General features: G+C 38.3%; 1 protein-coding gene across 4 annotated transcripts; it reads right to left on the minus strand.

Annotated features, from left to right (window-relative positions):
• Positions 1-913: 913 nt before the first annotated feature.
• On the minus strand, positions 914-23,519 carry RB195_000375 (uncharacterized protein; the record flags this gene model as incomplete). Of its 4 annotated transcripts, none has more annotated exons than XM_064196676.1 (39): positions 914-1,110; positions 1,594-1,720; positions 2,043-2,186; positions 2,561-2,618; positions 2,689-2,777; positions 3,349-3,485; positions 3,616-3,698; positions 3,761-3,840; positions 7,235-7,364; positions 7,442-7,529; positions 10,529-10,626; positions 11,233-11,411; positions 12,186-12,317; positions 13,904-13,996; positions 14,295-14,456; positions 14,517-14,675; positions 15,430-15,495; positions 15,552-15,733; positions 16,397-16,508; positions 16,657-16,819; positions 16,897-16,985; positions 17,167-17,271; positions 17,324-17,459; positions 17,579-17,658; positions 17,880-18,006; positions 18,089-18,276; positions 19,181-19,284; positions 19,642-19,783; positions 20,035-20,139; positions 20,307-20,426; positions 20,536-20,664; positions 20,716-20,797; positions 21,053-21,163; positions 21,257-21,372; positions 22,154-22,213; positions 22,845-23,006; positions 23,086-23,155; positions 23,225-23,355; positions 23,421-23,519. In XM_064196676.1, 39 exons carry the CDS (start codon positions 23,517-23,519, stop codon positions 914-916), a joined length of 4,635 nt encoding a protein of 1,544 aa, XP_064052555.1. The 4 variants fall into 4 exon arrangements, with proteins under 4 accessions (XP_064052555.1, XP_064052556.1, XP_064052557.1 ...); XM_064196677.1 differs by having other exon boundaries at positions 2,031-2,186; XM_064196675.1 differs by lacking the exons at positions 914-1,110; positions 1,594-1,720; positions 2,043-2,186; ... (5 more) ...; positions 7,235-7,364; positions 7,442-7,529 and having other exon boundaries at positions 10,485-10,626.
• Between the last annotated feature and the right edge of the window lie 1,843 nt (positions 23,520-25,362).

The following is a 25,362-nucleotide window of genomic DNA, read 5'->3' on the forward strand; positions in this document are numbered from 1 at the left end:
CAAGTTGGAGTTCAACCTTTCTCCCAACGCGAAATATTTTTGTGACATTGAGACACACACATTTTTGTACTAAGTGTGGCATTCAGCGGCGTCAGATTTTTGTGGTCAGAAGCCTCGAACATCGCTATTTGTAATCGGAGCTATGAAAAAATCGGAAAAGCAGTTTAGAGGCGTCGAAAGATTTCTCGATGTCGGATATGTTCCATAAAATAGAGAAGCAGAACGGGATAACGATCAACTCGATGGTCAGGGTTTTTTTTTTTTATGAAGCCCTTCAAAGAAAAATCTTGGTATCCTTTAATAGAGGTGAAGCCTTGGGACAATCCTTGATCGGCACAGATGGAACCATCCATTCCAACTTGTCCATTTTTTTTTTCGTTTATTTTTCGGAAATCTCCACTGAATCATCACATACTGTAATTTTCTATTCGGCACTAAAGAGATGTAGAGTTCGAAAATTATTTATTGGAACAACAAACAGGAATATAGCTCAGGCAAATAGTTCGAATAATATATCCACATGGTTTATCATTAAAAATAAAGCAGTGGATCACTAATTTTTAGAGGACAATGTGCACGTAATTTATAAGTTCTAGTAGAATTCTGCACAATACACCGTTTAAAATTGGGTGAATGAGGGACTAGCTGACCTGTTATAAGCTTTTTTCTTTCGGGTCAGACTGTGTGTATTCGACCACCTGGTTCGGTTCAGGATTATTAAAGCATCAATATAGCTCGTCTATCACGGAAATTACGGGAAGTTACGCCTATATTCGTCTGTGTTGCGTGCTGCGTTATGGTTTTCTTTCATACATTTGGGCATCAAAACGCTTTTCACCGAGAATCGTCGAAGGAGCACCCTACTTTGGAACTATTTATATATATAGAAAGGGATAAAGGTAAGGTCGTAGTCTTATTTGCACGTGTGCACTTGTACATCTTCTATACATTCTTTGCAATTCACTTGACAGCACCATACGAATTTGCAATGACATTGTGTCATTCTACGCTCCAGCCTTGTGTTATATCCTCGACCACAACACAACAAATCACAGCTATCTGAATTGTAGGATGAGTGCTTGCATTCCCGTCCGCTTGTTCCCAAAATCCCTGAAAGTAAACAAGATCGTATACGTAAGAAGAAACAAATAAAACTAAGTTAAAGGATAAGGATAAGAGTCTAGCGTTAATCAGTCCGCCTGAGATTCGCCATCACGTACCACTTCAAATCAGGATCGTTTGAAGTTTACGAACGAACGCTAAACGAACTTAGTTGCCAGAGATACGCTCTTTGCGAAAACGTAAAGACTGCACATGTAGAACATAGGAAGAGAATGGGAGAGAAAAAAATGGAAGAGAGAAAAACACAAAGAAAGAGACAAATCCAGAAAGTACTGCAGGAAAGTAAAGATACAAGGTAGACTTCACAATTCACAGTACTTGGGAACAATTAGGTTCATCAGCAGAGTTCGTAAGCGAAATGAAAGCCTCCTTAGATACCCTACAGTAATCACCGTAGCCATTCTACCGTAATTTACGTCAAGAGAACGTAAGAGAAAGGAATTAACCTTTATCAGATAAATTTTTACAAACCTGCTGAATCATTTCGTTCGCAATAACTCGGCGATCGCATCACGTAAACCATTTCGTTTCCTCTGATCGGATTTTGACGTTCGCTTCTTTCCTTTCTTCGTAGCCTCTTTCTAGCTCGTTTCGTCACCTGAGCATAGTCAAAAGTACGACTAACATCTCTATCCAGGAAGTGCAGTAATAAGAGCCAGAAGAAAGTCCCTCGTGAACAGTTTCGCGGCTTCTTTTTCTTCCCTGTATTTCAGGATCGTGTATCTTGTTATCTCCCCCTCGATCACCTGCACACTCATCTGCGCTCATCTCATCATCCGTTCACATTCATTTCACCACTTTTCACTTACCGCGTAAAAACCGCGAGGGTACTTTACTTTTTCGATTGCGAAGCGTAAAACGGTAAAGGTGCGAAAAGTGAACGGGAATGTGAAAAGGTGCGTGATTACATCCATTTCAACCTGAACGGCGAAGTGATCGTATCTTTTCTTGAGCATCTCCGCTACTTCACTGAATTTTGGCATCTGCAGCCAACACGTTTTGAACTCACACGATCCGGACACACCATGACATCGGCATTGCCTTCGAACATTCTGAGATATCGCCTGAAATATCGATTTATAGCGCTATTCTTAATAAATCTAAAATAAATAAATAAATAACTAAACAACTAAACCTAATTAATTTAAACTTAATAAAGAAAAAATTTTTAGAAAAATGCTAAATAAAAAATCCAGCATCTTGAAGTTGATGTTGTGGAGCCGAAAAAGAAAGAAGTCCAAAATTATGATGTTTACAAGGAAATAAAGGATCGCTGTGATGAGAAAATATAAGTTTTTTTTTAGAAAATTAGAGAATTAAAGAATTTTGGATTGGAATCAGATTGGAATTGGAGTTAATTAGAGAAATATTAGAGAATTTGTTTCAAAAAGAAAATATCACTCATCTCTCTTCCAACAAGAAAATTGTGTTTCATCACCAGATGGCTTACGTTACGATCTTTCTCGAATTGCTGTTTTTCATACTCGTCTAAGAATCTGAGAGTAGTAGTGACTCTTGTTCATAGAAAAATCAGATGCACTCACAACGGATACGAATAACACTCACTGTCTTGCATATTTTTGCCCGTACGGAACGTTATCCGAACAACCTCCCCAGGAAAATTGCTCGTGCCGTCCCAACGCGCTCGGCTGATCCTGAACCAAATCACAAGTTATACAGGTTCGGAATTCCAAGCTACTTGAAGACACCTGTCCTACTTGACTTATTACTTATTTTCGGGATCCGAGCAAAAGTTAGAATAAGCAGAAGAAACGAGAAACGGAAGAAAAAAACTACTTTTGATGACCAATCATTGATTTTTTGATCCAGGATACGACTATCCGGCCATTACTGGACATTACTCAAATATTATCAGTCAATATCAAAGGTATCAGCTGATTTCCAAGATTTATCGCTGTGTGATAAGCTGAACTTAATTTTTTCATAGGCTCAGAAGTACTGGAGAGGGAAACGAATTTCAAAAAAAAAAATAGGAAGCTAAAGTAATCCCCCGAAGTCAATGTGGAAGCTGGAATGATTTGAATTTTTGTTTTTCGAAGAGTAACAGGTGTTTCCCTTGCAAAAATCTACTGTAATCGCTTTGAAAGAAAAATTTAAAGCGTTTGTAGGCTATTTTATTGTTTCTTTTATGATTAGGACTGTATTAAAATCTGAAACAGTGTCATAAACACTAGGAAAATGTTGAAAAAAAGAAACAGACAATACCCCTTCTACGTATTTCTGCAGTGCCGGCTTACTGTCACAACCACAATCGGTGAGATTTCCTGTGTTGCAGCCTTTAGTTATGGCGTGAACGATCCCCGCACTAGCAATCGCCACCAAGAACGCTGTTTCCTTTGTTGCTGAAAAAATAAGATGTCTAGATAGATAGATAGATAGATAGAAATAATTATTTCAATATTATATCAAGTTCAAGATGTATTATTCAAGTTTAAGTTCCTTCCTATTCAAGAAAAAATGGAGCATACTTACTTGATCGTAACGTTTTACCAAAAATATCCTGAAATTTCCCGTGCGGTGTAGGAGTAATTTCATGACGATCGGAACAGTTCCACCTGAACAACGCAGTTTATAGTCGTCGTAAATCACCCGCTCTACTACGGTGACATGCTCCAACCTCTCAAATTTGAATTGCGTTTGACATTCGTAGATCGCCTCACGAATACCACGCGCAACAAATGGTATGGAGAACGGATTCTGGAAGAAGGTTGTGGAAATGAGCCCGGTAATCATACTAAATGAAAAAATTGGATTTCAAAACTTAAAAAAATTAGAAACTTAAATTTTAAATCAAAGAACCACAGTGTTTAAATAAAATTAATAAAAAAATGAAATTAATGAAATAAATAATAATAAAATTAATAACATCAAACACCTAAGTATTAGGCGAAAAATCTACCAGTTTTGACAGCTAGATACTCCTGTTTTTGCAAAAATAATGGAATTATAGTGCAAGTCGAAGCTTCAACAAAAAATAGTAATACGAGATGAATAATGGCTATTATGGTGAAAAGTTTAAATTTGAAAAAATAAATTTAAATAAAAGGGATAAAAGAAAAAGTGACAGCCGTACTATTCCGCTTGGGATGCGCCCCCACGTTCACCTCAATTCAGAATCGTTTGAGGTTTACGAATGTGGAACTGGCCTATGCAATGACTTGCGAGGGACAACAGATGATCAAGTTAGTTTTTTATCCTCCCAGACAGATCTGCTACCAATTTATCGACCCCGAAGAGATGAAGGGATTGCTTGACACCGGGGTGGATTTGAACCACTGATGACGTTGCAGCCGGATCTCACGGGCTCAGCCACACGCGCTCCAAAGTTTGAAATAACCGACGTCAAATTTGTGATTTTCCCGTTAACTTAAATTTCCAGTCCCCGCTATTTTTTCCATAAAGAAAAGAAGATCAGGTTCGAGAGGAATGGAGCAATGCATTCACGTAAAAGTTTCGTGATCCAAAATATGATAGAAGTGGTAAATGCAGGCTATAGTGTATTTATTAGAGTGAATTAATAATAATAATAGTAATGATAATAATAATAATAATAATAGTAAGTAAGAATAAGTAATAAATAATGAGTAAATTCTGCCGTAAGCACCTTTTTTCGTTTTTCTACTCAGATACTTTTATATTTAAAAGTTCTAAAGGAAATTGGATTATTTACTGAGCATTTATTCCAAATATTGTAGGCATTTCTCTTCTTCACGTTAACTATTGCAACAAATTTATGTTTTATGGTGTCTTTTATGGGCAACTGAGTCCATTAAGGAAGAAAACGGACACCACTGCTTGGTAAGAAAAAAAGAAGAAAAAAAGAAAAGAGAGTGAATGAAGACGGTGGATTCTGCCCACCAAAGAACAACAACCATTCACACATACATAGTTCTATATCCTATATATTGCACATATTTATATTATTTAGATATTTCATTCATTTGAAGATTATTTGAGGAAAAAAGTGCTTATGGCAGAATTTCTTGACTATGTTACCATTTAGCGTGCGAAGTAGGTCAAATAATATTCTATTGGGAATAATTACGATAAGAAGAATTGGAGAGAAGTAAAATGAATGTACACATGCTGACTTTGGTATCTGAAAGCTGCTATTAATATTCTTCGGATTTCGAAGGTCACAGAAATATGTGACTTTAATATTAGGATTCTGAACGTATGGGTAAAGCCTTCGAATCTGAGATACTTCTCGTTGTTCTCACTTCGCTCATCTTTAATGATCAATAAAAATTAAAAAAAAGGTACTTTTCTCAAAAATTCTAAAATCGTCCTTTTTAAACAGCCAATTTATCGCTATTTTTACCACAAATGTAGACATTGATGGAAATTCTCGTATTCTTATTGCTAGAAATGTCAGTAAGTGTCTGTAGAATAGAAATTCAACCTTGATTTTACATCTATTGGATGTTTATTTCGTGTCCGACTTTCATAGATGGCATTAAAAAGTACTGCAAAAGCGCTATTTTTTTTTACTTTTTTGCGAACACTGAAAAGGTTACAGTATCTTGTGTCACTGTGTTGCCATCTATCGTTGAAATAAGTCGATTTATACAATTTGTGTTCGGGGATTTTTTCCAAATGAAGAAAGAAAAACTGCGTTTGCGGTATATATTGCTGTACAAATTTCCGCAAGGCGTCAGCGTTGGGACTGCACGAAAAGAAAAAAAAATTCGGACGTTTACATGGATCGTGCTCCTGCTCTCCGAACAGTTAAAAAGTGCATTGGCAGATTTCGAAATGGAAATTTTACTTTGGAAGATCAATCGCGCTCTGAACGGCTTTCTGACATTGATGACGATATTGCGAGTCATTGAATATAGGTTATATAAACATATTTATTTTAATATTTATGCATATTTTTTTTGAAATTCCACTTCTTAAAATTTACCCTTGGACAGGACCGAATTCATGCAATGATCAGGTATATTCCGCCGATATAGCAACAAATTGAGGGAATTATTCAAAATAGTTTTTCTCACTTTCGTCCTCAATAATTGCCAATTAGTTAAAATTATTAATTAAATAAAATAAATAAAAATAATAAATAATAAATTAAAACTATTGATTTAAATTAATAAATTTAATTTCAATAGTTAATGTGGAATGACGTGCTAACATGAAATGGTCATCATCACAACGATGGATCGATAATCGATCGATGATCATCATGTACGTCATCATCATACAGACAAAGATAAGGGTCCCATATCAGATCACGAGAACTGTTAGCTACTATTAAAGGAGCTCTCCGGATCCGTGCATGCAATTTCTGAAGGAGCACAGCGGAGTGGATATACGGAGACGTACCTTGGGTCGAAACGCAGCGCATACGCAGTTGTTACGGTCATAAAACGATTTATAACGTCTCATTTTTTTCCCGATAAATCGTTTCGAATTACTTTGCTCGCTTTGAATTACTGTACGGTGCTAGCGTAGTGATAACTCTGCTGATTCCACTTTCTTGCGTCGTCGCACCAATTCAAATCAGTGTGACCCAATTTTATAGTCATGTGACCTTGGGGCAACAATCAAACATCGTGGGACCTATTCCCACCCCTTACTATCGCTTTTTGGCGCTAGAGCATCAATTCAACGCTTTGGAATTCGTCTCACATCCGTTCTATCACTCTCTGATGCCGGAGCACCAAACCAGGGCCGTGGGGCCAGTTCCAGTCAATTTTATCGCTTTTGGACGCCTGCTTACCAACACGACGCAATGGGACCTATCCCGTGCACCCCATTCGAAGGTACGGGACACACCCTGTGCACCAATTAGATGTTACGGGACCCATCTCCCTGCTGTGTGAAATTTCGTTTCACATACAAGTGATGGACAAAACCCGTTATTATATAGGATGATTATATTTTTCTGGACAAAATGTATCTAACATCCAGAAATTGTAGTTCCTCTCACAGTTTCCAGTGAGGAAATTATGTTCAGCTGTTACCGAAAATTCATTCCTTATTGCAGCTATTTGAATTCTATAAGAAATGCTTGACAGTTGCTCATCATTGATGGATAATTTAATGGAAAAACTCTCATAACGCACATGAATCCACTGTTCAGGATTACCTGTATACAAACAGCTTTCTGGACCGGATTCAGCCCAAGAAGTCTACTGCATAGAACTTCATAATGAGCACGATCCCCGTGACTTAAAGGACGTGGATTGTATTCAGTCGAACTGAGTAGAGCTAGTGATCTGGAAGAGGTGTGGATGTGTGCTTAGCTGTCTCTTATTCGGAAAAAGTATTGCAATGTTTACGAAAAACAACTTACAGCCAATTGTATGGGACAATAGTTGCGAAATGGTAATGTAATAGGGCAGAAAACAGTAGAAGAAGTAGTAACTTCATATCTTGAGTACCTGGGAAGAAGTGTCATTTTACCGTAACGTCATTAATCTGTTAATGTGATGATAATTGAAAAGGTAGGTAGGGAGGTAGGTAGTGAGAGAAAATTTAACTGCTTTACAATATTCTGTGGTAGAGGAGAATTTGAGATAAAATCATGCTGGGAAGAGGTAGAGTTGGAGTGTGGAGGAGCGGGGTGAGGAGGTGCGGGTGGGGTGGAGAGGGGGGGTTTAGGAAAGCGGGACGAAAAACAGAATGGAGATTGTATGAAATCAGATGGAGATCGATTGGTTGGGGACACATCGACAATGCCTCGCATTTACATTTATGGGCCATCAAGCTCGCCCTTCAACCACTCGCTCTCAAGGTGCGCCCCTCAGAGAGAGAGAACGGACAGAGAAACACACACATACACAGACATACATCGCCACAACTACAGAGATTCAACTGTGATCGTCGTCCGGAGAGGTTAAGTCCAAGCCGAGCAGTCCTCAGGTGCTGCGAGCGAGAAGATTCAGGATCAAAATTCAAAAATATCAACAGAAAAAATAATAGGAAATTGTGTGTCAAGCTTACTGGAACTCTAGTGAAAACTATCTGAAGTTTCCTTTTTTTTCGTTCCTGACGATCAAACGATGGCGATAAATAAGGCCCATACGGCTACAAGTCGCGCTAACCACACCAAAGCTGGAGAATATTCAAGAAAAAAAAAATTGGAATTTCTTCGCAGGACCTCGAGAGAATACCCGGAATATTCCTGAGCTGAAGTCAACAACTAATCCGAAAATATGTGGAAAATTTTCTATTCAACACCACTACATCTGTGTTGAAGCAAATCTGACCATAAAACAACAGATGGTTCTCGTTAAAACACGATGATCGCTAAAAGCACGCGTCGATCTTTACCATGGTTTTTTTTCTTTCGATTCCTTAGTTCTCCTAATTTATTTTTCCCAAATTTTATTGTTCCGACTCGACTGATATCCGGGAACGTCAAGAACGCTATGTGTAACTTCTAATTTCTAAATTTTTACTTTTAGCTGACTCTGGAGCGAAAAAAAACCTCCAACCTCTTATTTGAAGGAAAATGTGGGGCTTTCCTAAAAAATAAACTATTTTGATCCATGTTTATAAAATTGCTCATGTAAGTATATATAATATAAGTATATGTGATAATATTTGCTATATTGCTTAATTAATAATAATATTTGCGATGTTGCTTATTGCTTATATTAATATAAAATAATTTTTAGAATATTACTTACTATTTTGAAGAGCAACTTTTAAATTACATCCAATTACATTAATTACAAATTAAATTAAATTACATTACTAAGTTAAATTTTTTTATTTAATACTTATTTAAATTTTTTACTGTTTTTGGTGTTTAGCAGGCTGACGACTTCCGAAAACCAACGTCTCGAACATTCCCTTCTTCAGCACGACGTCTACTTATTTGCCTTTTTAGGTAAGAAAATTGGTTTTATAGCTGAGTTATCCATCATGGACGATGCATTTTGAGGACATTTTGAGGATGGTGGGGGAATCATAGTTCGGTTGTGGCCATGTACATACAAAACTAGCCAATCTATCTCCATTCTCATGGCAAAATTTTGACATATTGAACGGACGAGGCCGAACGTTTTCGCTGCATAACGCGTAAATCATTTTCTGCACCCGTCGCCGAGACACTTTGTCGAAAATTCTACACAGGCACAGCCGGCCGACGACGACGAAGACGAACGCGAAATCACACACATCAATCGCCTTGAAATTAGTTAAAAATTGAATTTTCATAGTGATAGTACTGTGAAAATGGCAAGAAAAACGTGCGAGAAATTCTCTACCCGTTCTCCGACAGTTCAGTTATTTACGAATCGTAGGAAATGGGAGAGTAAGAAGTCAGATATTAAAATGTAATGCAATAAAACACGCATCCTTTACAGTCAATCCATCGACGCTCTTTCGCTTGTGCCAGAAAATTTAGGGAAAGTGCACATTGCTGAGCGCATCATCCAGAACTTATTTTTTTTAGGAACATTAATTGAAAATATCTAAAGCAGTGATTTTGGTCTATCTGCGATTATTTAGTGCAACAAATCGTTAACGGAATGGTGAATAAGGTACTTTTCAATCTAATAAATCCTTGAAAGTGCTTAACATAAACTTATGCCACGTTACCCTCAACAAACAGAATCAAGCCCCTCTGGAAAGTGACCTCCTTCGAAACTGATGATCCTCAGATAGAGAAAATAAAGCGTAAATTCAAATCAATGGGAATGGAAGCAAAAATTGAATCACCACATCCCGTCAATTTCCGATTCCCACAATGATCAACTCGTTCACATTAGGCCGCCCTAAACATCATTTTCCAGTTCGTATCTATGAAAAACAATAGACATACAGTTTTAAATAGTACTGTATTATTAGCTGTGTGTCATGATATCGAATATGATGTAGAAAATTATGAGATGATAGAATATTAAGCAAAAACAGTAAGGATAGTGTTGAACAATAACAATCGATCAACTCCTATATTATCCTCAGCGGAGAAATAACAAGCAGATAAAAACGTGGCGTTTAGATGCCATTAGAGTCCTACAAGGCACTAAGAGTCATGAAAAGTGCTATCATTAAAGCTATAGAATGTCGAAAAAAAAGGGGAGCAACAGCAGCAGCAGCAGCACTTCAACAGATAGAAGATTCAACAATAACAAAAGAAGAAATGAAGATTTGAAACATGCAAATTTCGAGAATTAGTAAAAGAAAACAATGTGACAGTAGAAGAAAGAGGAGGAGGAGGAGAATAAAACGGAATGGAATCCCAACAAAACTGCAAACATCAAAAGGAGATATCAAATAATGCTCTCTAGGTTTAACCACTCTTCCCTTTAATTTAAGAAAAAAAATCTCTGAGCTTTGTGTGAATTTTAGTCGTGTAGAAGCATAGCGTATGCGATTAGCGCCGTTTACGACGAACAGCTGAGTCGAGGGAGGAACCACGAAGGCTCACCGCCAATTCGCGATAATATGCGCTCATACAGCGCACCGCCGTTTTTCGCGTACAGCTCGTCTGAATACTCCGCCTTGACTCGACGCCTCTTTGTCTGTCTGAAAACAAGACATACTGGTCTTCTGCCGTTTTTTTTTTCTTTTCATTTTCCTACTTCAACCTCCATACACTAGATTTAAAGACAGCATACCACCATGGATTCAGGGTGATACGGATTTCAGATGGACACTTCCTATACAAGGTCGTAGATTGTGCAGAAGAGGATGATTCCGTTCATTTCTTCCTAACCGCCGCAAAAAAAAAACAGCCCGGAAGATGCGGCGTGTGCACGAGGCTGGCGCGCTCCAACACAACTCTTCGTAGACAATAGCGCCCCGGAACGCTCGAAGCCTCACCTTCCGGCCCGTTTTTTACGGCGATTGGGAACAAATAAACGGGACCCTCTTCTCCACAATCTACGACCCCGTAAAAGAGCTATCCATCTGAAATCCGTACCACGCCAGATTTGTGACATGCTGCCTTTAAACCCCAAATATCAATTGTTAAAGTCATCCAGAATTCCCATTAAAAAAAAAAACTAAGGAGATTTTTAAAAGAAAGTTCACTTCATTATATAAGTGTTTTGCAAAAAGTGTAAAATCATGTCTTAGTAAGAAACAAATGTACATATATCACCATGGCCAGTTCAGTTTATCCGAACGTACCTTTCCATATAGCCTAGAAGGAAATGTTCGATGAAAATTTTCTCATATAAAAACGAGACAATTGCGTTGATGCATGCGATAAGCACTAGTAGACTTCGATATTCAACCGATGGAAGGTCCATGTTACCCATGAAATCACGCAACCATGGTGGTGCCCACATGAGAATGAAGAGCGACATCTGAAAAAAGAGGAAAATATGACGATCAAGAGGTTAATGATACAAAAATACAACCCGCCTCATAGATTCAGCGCTCACACTAGGCACTTAAAGGCATCACTCCACGAATCTGAGGTGGTACGGATTTCAGGTGGAGTATTCGTATACGGGGTCGTAGATTATGGAGAGGAGGGTGATTCCGTCCATTTCTTCCTAATTGCCGTAAAAAAAACGGTCCGGAAGATACGGCTTCCGGCGTTCTAGCGCACTATTTTCTACCAGGAGTTCGACTGGAGCGCGCCAGCCTTGTGCACGCACCGCATCTTCCAGGCCATTTTTTTAACGGCAATTAGGAAGAAATGGACGGAATCATCCCCTCTCCATAATCTACGATCCCGTATACGAACACTCCACCTGAAATCCGTACCACTTCAGATTCGTGGGGTGATGCCTTTAACGACTAAACTTTCTCATCGCTAACGTTTTACTAATTTAACGGTTATGTAACACTTACGAAGCAAGATAAAACCTTCAAAAATCGCCGTAACGTCCCAAACCCCTTCATGTTTAGAAGGTGTCTATGACAACAATGAAAAAACCAAGAAAATAAAGTCCCACAACCCAAAAAGGAGAATGTTGCATTTACTACTTTACGACTATGAGAAACTGGCAAGATTCGTGGAACTTCTGATGTGGAATGACAAACTAATGAAAACTGTAATCGCTCTCTTTCTACAATAGCACAAAGTATTTTTTTTTTCGTAAGATTCCTTTGAATAATACAGCAACACATACCAAAGTTACGAAAGCAATCGAGGCACAGAACGGCCTATTGCTGTAAAGCGTATTACGATACGGTGGCCCTTTCGAATAGACGACAACCAGGGTAATGTACTGGAATATAGAAACGTAGAAGACAGCCGTTCCCTGAAAAAAGAAAATGAGGCACTCAAACACCTCTTTCACATCTTAGCAACGAAATATGCGCGGCAAACGAAACGGAAATGATCGTAGCTATGGTAAAACTAATGACAGGCTTGGTCAACGACACATATCACTGATAAATTGTCAAGCAATGAGCTGAATTTCCCAACCAAACTGAATTTCTCGATGCAAGATTCTGACTTAAGCAATTTTTACGAAGCCATGCTTCAAGGTCAAACATTTACTACTTGCTTAATATTCAAGGTCAAACATTTACTACTTGCTTAATATCAAAGCCTTCATTCCTTCAAAAGAAAATCACGGGCGATGAGTTAACTACTCTATAAAGTAGTTTAGCAAACTAACGCGGCTAAAGCTGCACGGCTTTCTACACCTTTAACACAACCAGTAACATCACCAACAGAGAGTAGAGAGGTGGCAAAAAATTTAGCGAACTGAGACAGATTAGAAATGTGAAATTTACGCGTTTCTGATGCTCTCATTGAATCAATCGAGTAATGCTTTTAAAACCTACTTTTAATCATTTAAACTGTTCTTAGTTTCATCTGTCTAGCTTCTAGAGGGTGTCCCACTTTTATGCTCCTATCGCCTCTTCAGATCTTAGGCTGCCCGGAGTGTTCACAGCCGCGCGGGAAGGGCCGTCCGCACGTGTCTGCGCTTGATGGTTATTGACCGCACTGTTCTGCACGCCCAATAAGCATCAAGCACACACCTGAGCGGGCGGCGCCGCCTGCGCGGCTGTGAACTCTGCGGGCAGCTTCACTCTGAGATCTACATGAACAGGGATCGCAACGCCTTGGTAACTCTGTTAGAGGCAGCGTATCACGAAAATGACGTAGTTAGGAAATTTGTTGGAATAATAGGGTTAGAGGTGTAGTTTAGCGTGGATCCGCTCAAGTCCCTTTCCGTTCCAAAAAACGGCGCTTTGCTCCATGAGACACGTTAGAACGCCCCATCCTTCAACACACTCCGGTTGCCTCAGTATTAGTTTTACTATTTTTTTTTTACTATTCATTGGTTTTACTTAAATAGCCTGTTAAAGAGAACTCATTGATCTTCGACCGCTCGCTTATGGACGCGGCGCCTGCGCGGATGCGGATTTCCACGTACCTCGTAGGAAAAGACGCAGTTCCCCACGGTGTTTTTCAGGACGATTAGAAAGAATTGAGTGGGACCACTCTCTTACTCGTAATCTACACCTAGAACTCTATATTTCCCCACAGATACCCTACATCGTCAGTTTCGTGATATGCTGCCTCTAAGCAGCAACAATCTATAAGGAACGGGAGGTAGTTCGCGATAAAATTGCATAAAAGGGGACTTCTAATCCTCCCCCTCACCGTTAATTTTACCACTATTTTCTCGGGAACTTCACCCCTTCCTTATAGATTGTTCCTTAAAGACCATTTCTACTGTAATTATGTTGTTTGGATTGTATTATTGATCGAGTATATGCATCGATCTGCATCGTACTCGTGTTTGTGATTTTTTCTTGTAAAGCTCTAGCGATTCGAAAAGTTTGAGAAGCTCTATTACTGCATTAGCGAATAGTAAAAAGGGGCACTCACTTGCATACTCCTTTTGTCCTCAGTATCGGATCCTCTAGGAGCATTGTAAGGGACAAACCATGGTTGAGAAGTGGTCATCAGAAAAACAAGGAGCTGGAATGAGCGTATGTGAAGTCGGATAATTTTTTTCCATCTTTAGATTGCAGCACGCTGGAACTAAGCACGATAAACACACTGCTGGAGTACTTATGGATGCTCCATAAATCTCAAAATGGAAGTCGCTTTCAAAAAGCGAATTTGACATTGATTTGGGGATTTGACAATGTCGATATAGTCAAATTACTGTTACGTTGGATAGAAAATGAATGTCTGTTACTGGAAGGTTGGACACAGAAGATTAATGTTTAAAACTATGAAAGAAGGTTTCATTATAATTCTTTTCTGTGATCACCTGAGTGCCTCCCATAATAGCAAGTTGTCCAATCACGCTACAAATGTTGGCAACGGAGAGCAGTCGTGTAGGTGGGGGATGTGAACAAAGTTTTTCATATGCCGACGTGTTACCGAAAAGAACAGCCAGAAGAGTTATCAGGAACATATCAATGTACATGAACTGAAAAAAAAAAACAGCATCAGAAAATATCAGGGATGGATTAAGGGAAGAAAAGCTTACCTGACCATCCGTCAGTATGTTAGAAATGTAATACAGGAGCATGACGGTGACGAACTGTGTCAGCGAATAACCAGCCATGTACTTGAAAATTCCGAAAGAGGTTACTAAAGCTGCTCTTCCTTCGCTGATGATCGTAGGCACACAACGAATATCCGCCACCTAAACGAGTATTGTGCGGAGAAAAAATGTCCTACTTTTTCAGGTCCTATCTGCACACTGACAAATAATCATACGTTCCTCTAGGACAATATCTCTAGAAATACGGGTGCTTAGAATTACTCCGCATATATTTTGGAACCGTTTCATGGAATAATGGAAATATAAGGTAAATTCAAAGAATAACAAGGCAACAGGATTATTATCAATTCACTGGGGTGCAGATGTAGCACCAGCATTCGAGACCATTTATTCTATGGGTCATATTTGGTTATATTAAACTTTCTACTGTCAAATGTTGAGTGTTGTGCAGTGTTGTCTTTTTTGAACGCACCTTAAAAAAACCAGACCTAGATGTTTTTACTTATACTTTCTTTCCAAGGAAATGAGGAAGAGAAGCAGCCTTCAGTACTTAACAAGTTTTCAGGATTTTGCAATGGAAGTGACACGTGACCACAAGCCCCAATGTACCCCAAAGAAGAGTTCCTAAGAAAATTTTTGGAGTTTAGTACTTAGCAATTCCTCAGGTCAGTTGGTTGCGCGCACCGGGCACCCAGTCGAGTTACGGTACAGGGCGTGGGAATTGAAAACCACCCCAGCGGCCATACAAATTCTAATCGCTAAACAGTAACTAAAAAGTCAAGTAATGAGATTAATTGCACGCGTGAACTATTATAATGTAGAAGGGTCCTGCAACGGTGTAGAAGAACTGAAATTAGAAAGATTTAATTTAGTGTTTGTGTTAAAGGAAACATACTTTCGATGTGAACGGTGCTGCAATCGAAGCCTCAGCATCGGAGAGCGAAATACCAGCATGGGCCGCCTAAAATCGACTATATTTTGTGTTGAAGAGATTTAGAAGCAATCAGAAGATGTTACCTTTAAAGCTGCACAGTCATTTGCTCCATCTCCACACATTGCAACTGTGTAGCCTACTTCTTGAAGTGAATTAACAAGTAACCGTTTTTGATCAGGAGCCATACGAGCGAAAACATCACATACACACACTAATGAATCCAACACTTCAGGGTATTCATGAGAAATAATTGCAAATGTAGAACCTAAAAACGAAGAGGCTGTTTGAACTATCTTTTTGAGTTCTTTTCACAAATTTTCCAGCAATCTGCACTGACCTTCCGTACTATAGCTATTTGATCTTTCTCCTTACTTGATAATTTAGAAGTATGTACATATATAAGTACATAAGTATATACATATGCTGTATATACTCATATCGCAACATTATTCCCTTGTACTCAGTACCACTCACTTTTTTCATTTTTTACTTACTCTTTTGTAGTACTAAGAGATCCATATTCCCCCAAACCAAACGTCGAATTACTCGCTGACTTACGAGTAATGTGATGCCAAAGTCTTGTTTATTTTCGCCGTCTATATTTCGGACGGAGAGCCTTATGAGAGAAAAGGGAAACAAGGTTTATTTGATCAATTTGAGCTTTTTGATGTTTCTTTTCCATGATCGGTACTAGTAGACAATAAGGGAGGTTTACTTTATTTATTTATTTTTTTTTTTTTTGAAAACAGACGACTTACAGCGTACAGCGAGAGTGCGGTCTTTAACTAAACCTTTGACGACTCCTTCACATCCTTTCACACCGCAACAATTATCCAGCTGTTCAGTGAACGAGAGCAGAGATTTTTTGGTGAGTATATACAAGAGAGAAAGTTCCCATAAATCAAATGGTCCAACTATAAACACTAACCTGATATAGCAAGATGATAGCTACTTTGAATAAGTTCTCCTAATTCCGCATTCACATCTAACTTTTGAAGAACTGGATCGTTGTCGAGAATGTCGTCCGACGAAGAAACTGACTGAAACAGTTGAATGAATTATAAAGAGAAAATGATGGCTTTCGTACCGGTACAGCCAAAAAAGTAGGATGAATAGGATATATGGGACTTAAAGATAATCAAATTCGAAATGCATGAAGTGTAAATTATTTAAGAAAGAACGTAGAACCTGTTTGACGATAATCTTGGTTCTTCCGCGCGAATCGACTTCTCCTGGGCAGTGTTCCACAATGAAAGCTCGTTTATTGGGTCGTATGATTCCACATTCTCGAGCAACACTCATAGCTGTTAACAGGTTATCGCCAGTCACCATAACGGTTCTAATATGGGCCCTAGAGATGACACATAAGATTATTTGAGATCAGAGAGTCCTGAGGATGCATGAAAGAGTAAAAGTAAAACAGTGTACTTGTTTAGCTGATTGATAACTCCAAGCGTTACAGGTTTGATGCGATTCTCCATTGCTACCAAGCCAAGCAGCTCCAGATCGCATTCAACCTAAACGAGAAGAAGTTGGCTACCTAGGAAGAAAATGACTTCTGAGCAGAAAACAAAGAGTTTTTTCAAACAAAAGGTTTGTATTTTACAACGAAATCAGTGACATCAATGGATTTACTAAAATAAAAAGTGTGAATTATTAGCACATGACATGTTATCGTTATCGTAGATGTAAACTTACCGCAGCTCTCGGCACCTTAGCAGCCTTGTTGAAATTGAGGTTAAGAGTACGACGAGCAACTGCTATGAGTCGAAATCCGTGCTGTGCGTATTCGTTGACAACAGGCTAAAAATAAAAATTCGGCACTATTTTACAGCAAATCCCAAATACTACTCACAAAGTAGTTTTTTGGAACACTGCTGGGATCACAGAGTGAATGCACTATTTCGGGAGATCCCTTACAGTAAAGACTCATGGTGTGATTATCTTTGGATGGGTTGAACACAATCACTGACATCCGTTGCAGTGAAGAACTGAAAAATGAATAGAATACATAATAAAAACGCAGACACAGCAGCAAAGTCGAAAGTTCGCCAATTTTATACAAGATCAACATTTCAACCTAAATTATTATATAATACAACAAATTCACCTAAACGTAAACTGCCGAATGATAGAGTACTCCTCATCTGTTGCTCTGCCACCAGTATGTGGTGGTTTGATGATGGTTGGCTGAAATAGTAAACAGTAGACTTACTGCTGGCGTAAATTTAACCCAGCAATGAAGTAAAAAATCCAGATTTAAGATGGTTTTCTAACAAACTTTTCCACTCTTCTTCGGAACCCAGATACAATGCATAAAAATTGAAAATCCGGAAAACCTTATTACATTCACGATAACTATACGATAACGCGATAACTGCACTGGTTGATAGCGCAAAATATTTAGTAACCTGAATCATATCAAACATTTCCGTCTCGTCGTGATCGGACTCGCCTGCACCAGCTTCCTCAATGATCCAACCGGTCTGTTGAAAAAGTATAAGATCCAGTGGGTCTCCATGTAATACTCCGTTGATTCTGAAACAAGGAAAAACTCAGGTTCATCAGCCAATATTTTCTGTTCGGGAAGTGTTGGTGTAAGATTTCCGAAAAAAAGAACCTTGTGAGTGAGTGGCATGTTGCAATGGCAGTGACGAGCTCTCCTTTTTGAGGTAGTTCATCACGGACCATACGAGTGCATTCTGTGGTGAAGGTGGCTTGGCCAGAAATACTTGGTTCTATGATTCCTCTGAGAACATGGAAATCCAACCCGTCTTCAGTTAGAGTGCCGGTTTTGTCGAAGCAAACCTATGATAAGATCAGCTGCTCACAGAATTCTCAGAGAGGAGCATTTTACTCCTAAGAAGGGGATTAAAAATTTGAAAAAATCAAAAAAATAGTGACGTTTATTTGTTTCGCCTCTAACACTACAAATTGATAAACAAAGATGAAAGATCAGTGGAGTAGAGCAATACTACGGTAAGCCGCACACTAAACACCAGCATTATGGAAGTAGATTAAATTAGCACTCCAAAAAACCGGAGCGCGTCTAGATGTCTCGTAGAGAAGATGAATAATTAAATAATATGATAAAGTAATAGAAGCAGGGTCCGATGGCTTTTTTTTCCCCTTTTTCTCCTTTTTTTAAATTAACGATTTATGAATGGCGTAACTGCTCATTTAACTGTGTTTGCTGCTTGTAAGTGTCCGTGAAATAATTAGTGAATAACTTCGTTCAAAGGGAAAATCACCAAACAAAGAAAGGTATCTAGGAATGATGACTGAATGATGATGAATCTACCAGGATGCGTATAATTAACAAATGTAAGGAGGATTCCACAAATCTTCGTTTCCACTGGAAATTTCGAGCGCAAATTCAGCACAAAAATTGGAGTACTGCCAAATCAAAGACTATAACTTTGTTGTAACAAAAAACAAAAACGGATAGCCTTTGGAGAACTGTATGAAAGTCTTTTTTTTAGTAGGATCAATTATCATCTTTTAAAGACTCCATTTCCTAAAGGAGCTTTAAAACACGGAACTAAGGTGGAACCTTGCTTCGTAATAAATAAGCACCTGAGAAGGAGTTAATGGAAGGAACAGTAGCCTGAAGTAAACGACAATATTCTAAATTAAATATCGGAACCTAAGTACGCGTAAGGATTAAGCGTAAGTAATCTAAGCGAACTTATAAGTGAGTAGTATCACTTACGACGTTGATGGCCCCACAGGTATTGATTGTGGATGGAGAAATACAGTAGATTTCCTTTTTCTTCAGCCTCAGTTGCGCGTTGATAATTCCTACCGACATAGCAGCTGTAAAGTCATTTTTAGTTACCTCAATTAATGTTTAAAAAATGCTTAGAAATGTATAGGTTGCTGCAGAAAAACTTTAAAAATGCTCCTATCTATTACTGCAAAGACCTCAACTTTCCTAAAAGTCTCCAAACAAAACTTAAAATATCACTACAGCACTTATCAAGAGACCATTTCATAGGGCAAAAGTAAAAAAAAAAAACACAATCGCTTTTGAGATAATCAGTGGAGAGGGGCATTGTTACAGAAAAGAACCAGGTTTTTGAGCCTACGAAATTTCGAAAATAAGATACTTATTTCAAATTACATTTCAATGGACTTCACAAATTACAATTCACAACTGTCAAGAAAACACACCAGGGAGTGCAGGAGGTACAGTAATAGTGATAATGTCGAGCGCTCGAACAATCACACGTCGCAGACTATTTCCTCGTAGAACCATGATAATAATCGTGTAGACAAATCCACATCCAGAAATACAACCAAGGAATCCAACGAACTAAAACAAGCAGAAATAAAGTTTGGAAAGCTTGGTTACGAACTTTACAATACGATAAATAACACACAATCAAAATGAAAAACTTCGCATTTATGAAGCTGTAATTCACACGCAAAACTTGCTCACAGTTGAAGTAAGTACTCGTTGGAGAGTTTAGTCACGACACACCGAAAAGAAAAGAACGACTCAGAAGGATCGTTGTTGGACTACTATCTTGTTCTCCCGTACGAAACAAAGAAGAATCAAATTACCTTAAAGAGATCTTTAGTGAAACGAAAGTCGACAGGTTTAGGATACATTATTGACCTCACTAGCTGTCCCTTCATTGTGGAAAATCCCGTTCTAAGCACTACTGCCTGAAAAAAAAAATTTACATGATATTTACGCTTCTCCGCTGGTTTCTTATTTATTTTATTAATTACTTATTTATTGCTTTCAAAGGCGTAATAAATATGACCAACTTGATTTCTGAAGATGATTAGAAACAAAGTCACGCTTTCTGTAATATTCCGCAAATTCTTACCTTCACTTTTTGGCCTCGATAGTACCTAGTTTGAAGCACTTGTGTTCCACAAAACAACACATGTTTCGAATGTTTCTCGATGGAAAAGTGGGTTTCATGTGCGTCTTCCACAAGTGCAACCTACATGCAAAACTTCGAGATCAGCAGAGTCATGAGATAGTCAGTAAAAAAAAAAGAAAAACTCGGAATACTAAGAATTATTAGGGTGGGAGAATCATTGTTAGGATACCTTAGTAACAGGGACCGACTCCCCCGTCAACATACTTTCGTTTACAATAACAGTTCCGTTCATAAGTACGGCATCACAGTGAAGAACACAGCCATGGGGTGGAATCAGAAGTATATCACCAGGAACAAGCTGAATACCAACAAAATTATAAAGATGGGGTCACGGTAACTGAAAAATAACCTGCTCGCTGCTCACGCGCACTACCGATCCACCATTCCTAATCACTTCCACTTCATTGCTCGAGTGCACCATCGCTCGAAGCCTAGAACAATTTTCAAAGCTCATATTTGAAGAAAATAGTGCAAAACAGTACCCAACAGGGAAAAAAAAACAAAGATTCGATCAAAAACCGAGAAAAGCTTCCGATGTCAATGGATAAAAGGACAAAAAAGTACAGCAAAAATATCAAGTAACGCACCTCAAAAGTAGAAAACTCAAGATAGAATAATTAAGGAAGTTAAACATAATTCAATCCATATTTCCTGCTATTATAGGATTCTCAAAGTGAAATTAATACCTTTTCTCCTGTCCTCTAGTTTGCAGTACGTCCATAATAATAGAACAAACAGACATGATAACAATAACAGATGCATAATAGCAATATTCATCATTATACCAAACGGTAACACTGAAAAACAATCCACATAAAAAAAACAATGGAAAAAGAACTAAAACAGAAAAAACACCATTCCAAAAAACAGGAATGAAATGAAAGATGCACCTGAAAATTTGAAAGATATAAAACGGTGAGATAGCCTCCATGAACAGCAGTACGGGAAGAGGTCTAAGATTTATTTCAATGGAATTCAACCCGTATGTAGCGAGGCGTTGCGAAACCTGGAAATTAAACGGGCATCATATTGCCTCGAGGAATGAGTCATGAGGGTCTCTTTTTCGAATATAAAACTACAATTGAAAAACAAATACGTTGAAAAATGTTGAGTGTAATTTGAAGAATTTTTTTGTTCTAGAGTATAGTCCATTCTGAACCGTAAATTTTATTCCTGTTTTGGAATGGAAAGAGGCATCCACAGACTTATTGAAGCTATAGGAGGAACAACAACAGAAAGTGCACCATTGGTTAGCCTGTTGTAGGGTGTCTGCTTCACAAAAAAAGTATGGAAGTAATATTTTTCAATCTACAAGAATTGGTCGACCACTATGTCCTTTCTTTTCATTTTATTTCACCTCAACTCTAAATCATTTAGGTTACAAAATTCCGCATTTTCGAAGCGTAATGATAAACTAGATATACTTTCAGACACCGCTTCTCCATACATAGCACAGATCTCAGCTTCTACTGTCTTGCCCCCTCGAATGAACCATTTAATTTAAACAAATATATCAAAAAGCAAAAGTGACGAAATATTTTGTTTTGTCTAACTGACATTCCATTCGAAAAACAAATAACAAAATCACAAAATTAAAGAGTCAAACAATTAGTTCGTCGAGGAAATAAACTTTATTGCTTAATATAAAACACATTGACAATTATTTCCATTTCTAAACGAGTAGTAAAATTCGAAAAAGTAAAAGGTTCACGACTCATTCTTCAACCCCACACCTTCTCATAAAAAGAACGATAAAATCAATCTCATCAAGTACAAACACTACTTACCTGATGCTGATTAAAACCGGTTCCCTTTGAAATGGCATCATGGAAGACATGAGGAGGTGACTAAAAAATTGGTTGATTTAAAAAACATTTGAAGAAGAATTTTTCTAAAGGGTAAAAAAAACATTCACAAAAAATTACAAATATAAGCAACATATTACAAATGTAAATCTAGACGAATATGGAAGAGATTTTTGGTGGTACTGCCTCAAATGTAGCGTGAAGCAATGTAGAAAATGTATGCGTGAGAATGTTACGAATGCAAATCGAACACGACGCGAATATTAGGTTACCAAATTCACGTGGAACTTTTAAAAATACAGCGTCTAAAGGAATCCTTAGATATACCATATCTGTGGGTAATTTGATTCTCTAGATCTAAATCTAGATAATGAAATCCAGAAAACAGTAAAATTTCCGAGAACTCACATCCAAATCTTAAAGATCTACAATGAATTGAAAATGTCAAATTCCACAGAAAGAGAAAATTCACCTATGGAACCGTGCGAAATAGTAGCGTTTCTATTCCAAAATGAGCTGTGTTATTCAGCATAAGGAGCACTTTGAGAACATAATTTTCTTATTTTTGCGGGTAAAGATGTAGTTTCTCCACAAAGTAATTTTCTCAAAGCCCATTTTCGAATGGTAATATGAGTAGAAACGATTGAGCTGAAAAAGATAAGTAACAGCTTACCTGACTCAAAATGTCACCAGGTGCAACCCATTGACCGTCTCTCTCATCATCATTGTCAAGAAGCTTGTATTCCTTTTCTATCCAAATGTAATTCAGTTTACGATATACAAACCATCTGATCTCATCGACCTCCCTCATAGACCCGTCTTCACGAGGCACTACCTAATAACTTCAGGAAATAAGGCAAAAACGAAAAAAAAAAGTAAAACTTTGAATCCGAATGCAGGGAAAAAAGACACACCAGAGGAGACGCTCTAGAACTTCTCCTGGTAGTATTAATAGGATGAAACTCTTCCACATCATGGTCATCTCTGTAAAATAAATAAATAAATAAATAACATCAAGATGTGATGGGGACAAATGCAGAGAACACAACTCACATAATGTATACGAAATCAGCAAATGCGAAAGTTGAACGTGTAGCACGAAATTGAATGTGCCATTTTTGTTTCCAGTGAAGAATTAAACGAAATAGTCCTAATGTTGCAATTGAAAGAATGTACATCAAACCCTTCAAATAAAAGAAAGTGGTACGAGTAAATCAGGGAGTAGAAGTAAACGAATGAATATCCATACCGTTCTAAGCGAACATGACTTGTATGCATATAAATGGAGTAATTGCTCTCCAGACTCGAGAGTCATATGGTGGCGACGACCGCCACCTCCCTCTCCCATGCCCTAATTGTCGATGGTTCACCAGGTACCCTAAATAATGCATTAATATGTTGACTGCCTCGCCTCGTTTTCACACAGTTCTCGTTTCACGAAAAGAGCTTATGACGCACGGTTTTATTGCAATAGATGACTAAGCAACGGAACTGTTTTATAATTGATTTTGTTGTTTCACGTATCTTCCTAGTCTTCTTTCATGAATTCACTTTTCTTTCTGAAGCCAAATAAAAAAATCTTAACTTTAAAATAATTAGCAATATGGTTGAATGCGACACTAGTTTTCAAAATAAACATAACACATATCTTAGAAAATCACTTGAGCCTGGGAAATCGGAAGGTAAAACTGCTGTAACTGTTGTAATCGCGCTTTGGATCAACTGGCAAAGCTTGAATCACATATATACACGTGAAACAATGCGAATCACAACCCTCAAAGACAGAGTCAAAGAGTGCTTGAGAAAAATCCCTTATATCTACCAGAATTTTTCGTCTGTTGTAATTGTAACTGTAAATGAATCTGAGGTGGTACGGATTTCAGATGAAGTATTCGTAAACGGCATAGTAGATTATGGAGAGGGAGGTGATTCCGTCCATTTCTTGCTAATTGCCGTAAAAAACGAAGATGTGGCGCGTGAACAAGGCTGACGCGCTCCAATCGAACTCGTTATAGAAAATAGCGCGCTGGAACGCTCGAGCCGTATCTTCCAGGCCGTTTTTTTAACGGCAATTAGGAAGAAATGGACGGAATCGCCCTGCTCTCAATAATCTACGATCTCGTATACGAATACTCCACCTGAAATCCGTATCACCTCAGGTTCGTGGAGTGATGCCTTTAAATATTATCAATGAATAGCCGTTTTTGTTACCTCAAACAAACATCTCAATATATTCATTCGCAAACAGCGAAGAACTCTTAGAGAACTTAGCTGATTGGATTTGTTAGTAGTACACTGAAACATTCACCTTTAAGTGGAAAATTGTGCGAAAACGTACACCTCTGCCTGCGCACAAGAAGACGGAAACAACGTTGCATTGACATGCAACAATTTATTATTGGTCGTCGATGCATTAGAACCATAAATTTCAGCGAGCGAAGTAAAAACACCTAATTTGGAAAAGCACCAGAAGTTCCGCAAAATAGATGTTGATACCAGCCACTCAAAACAGAAAATAATGACGAACGCCATGTGACATCAATCAGAATAAAACAAATTCGAGAATAACTCTTTCCAGAATGACACATGTGTTGCGAAACATTGTATGAAGCTAGGAATCGTCAACCGGAACTGGCAAAGTCAACAAGACGAATCCTACAGTAACCCAGCTTAAGACGTGACATAAAATGGGCCGGTCAAGCTACGTATTATGCGTCATAAAAAAAACCATGTACGGGTTGAGGACTCAAACCTCACTCCCCGAGGGTTTTCTTGGATGGAGCCTTCAGTGCAGGGGAAAGTAGGACATCTTCTTTTCACGCCTTCCGTCGCATAACAAGTTGAAATATACGGATGCAAGCGGGTGTAAATGTAATTGGGGTGGGGGTAAGGCGCTCAACCGCGCTTTTATTTCTAGAGGGTTCTGTCTTCCCTTTTTCTCTACGTAGCTTTAGCTTGCACTTGGTAGATCCTCTAAGACTAATGCTTAAGTTTAGGGAAGCCGATTAACTTAGTTATTAATTCCCAGAAATGAGACCGCGGTTGAGTGTCCCCCTTCCAACTACAATTTACCCCCACAGGTCCAGCTGCTTCTCACGCTGTCTTTTCTGAACTACAAAACAGAATTGAGCGTGATGACGCGCACAGTCGTGAACTACATCCCTATCCTTATTTATTCGTCCATCAATTCT

The sequence above is a fragment of the Necator americanus genome, chromosome IV, assembly GCF_031761385.1.
Source record: "Necator americanus strain Aroian chromosome IV, whole genome shotgun sequence".
NCBI lineage: Eukaryota > Metazoa > Nematoda > Chromadorea > Rhabditida > Ancylostomatidae > Necator > Necator americanus.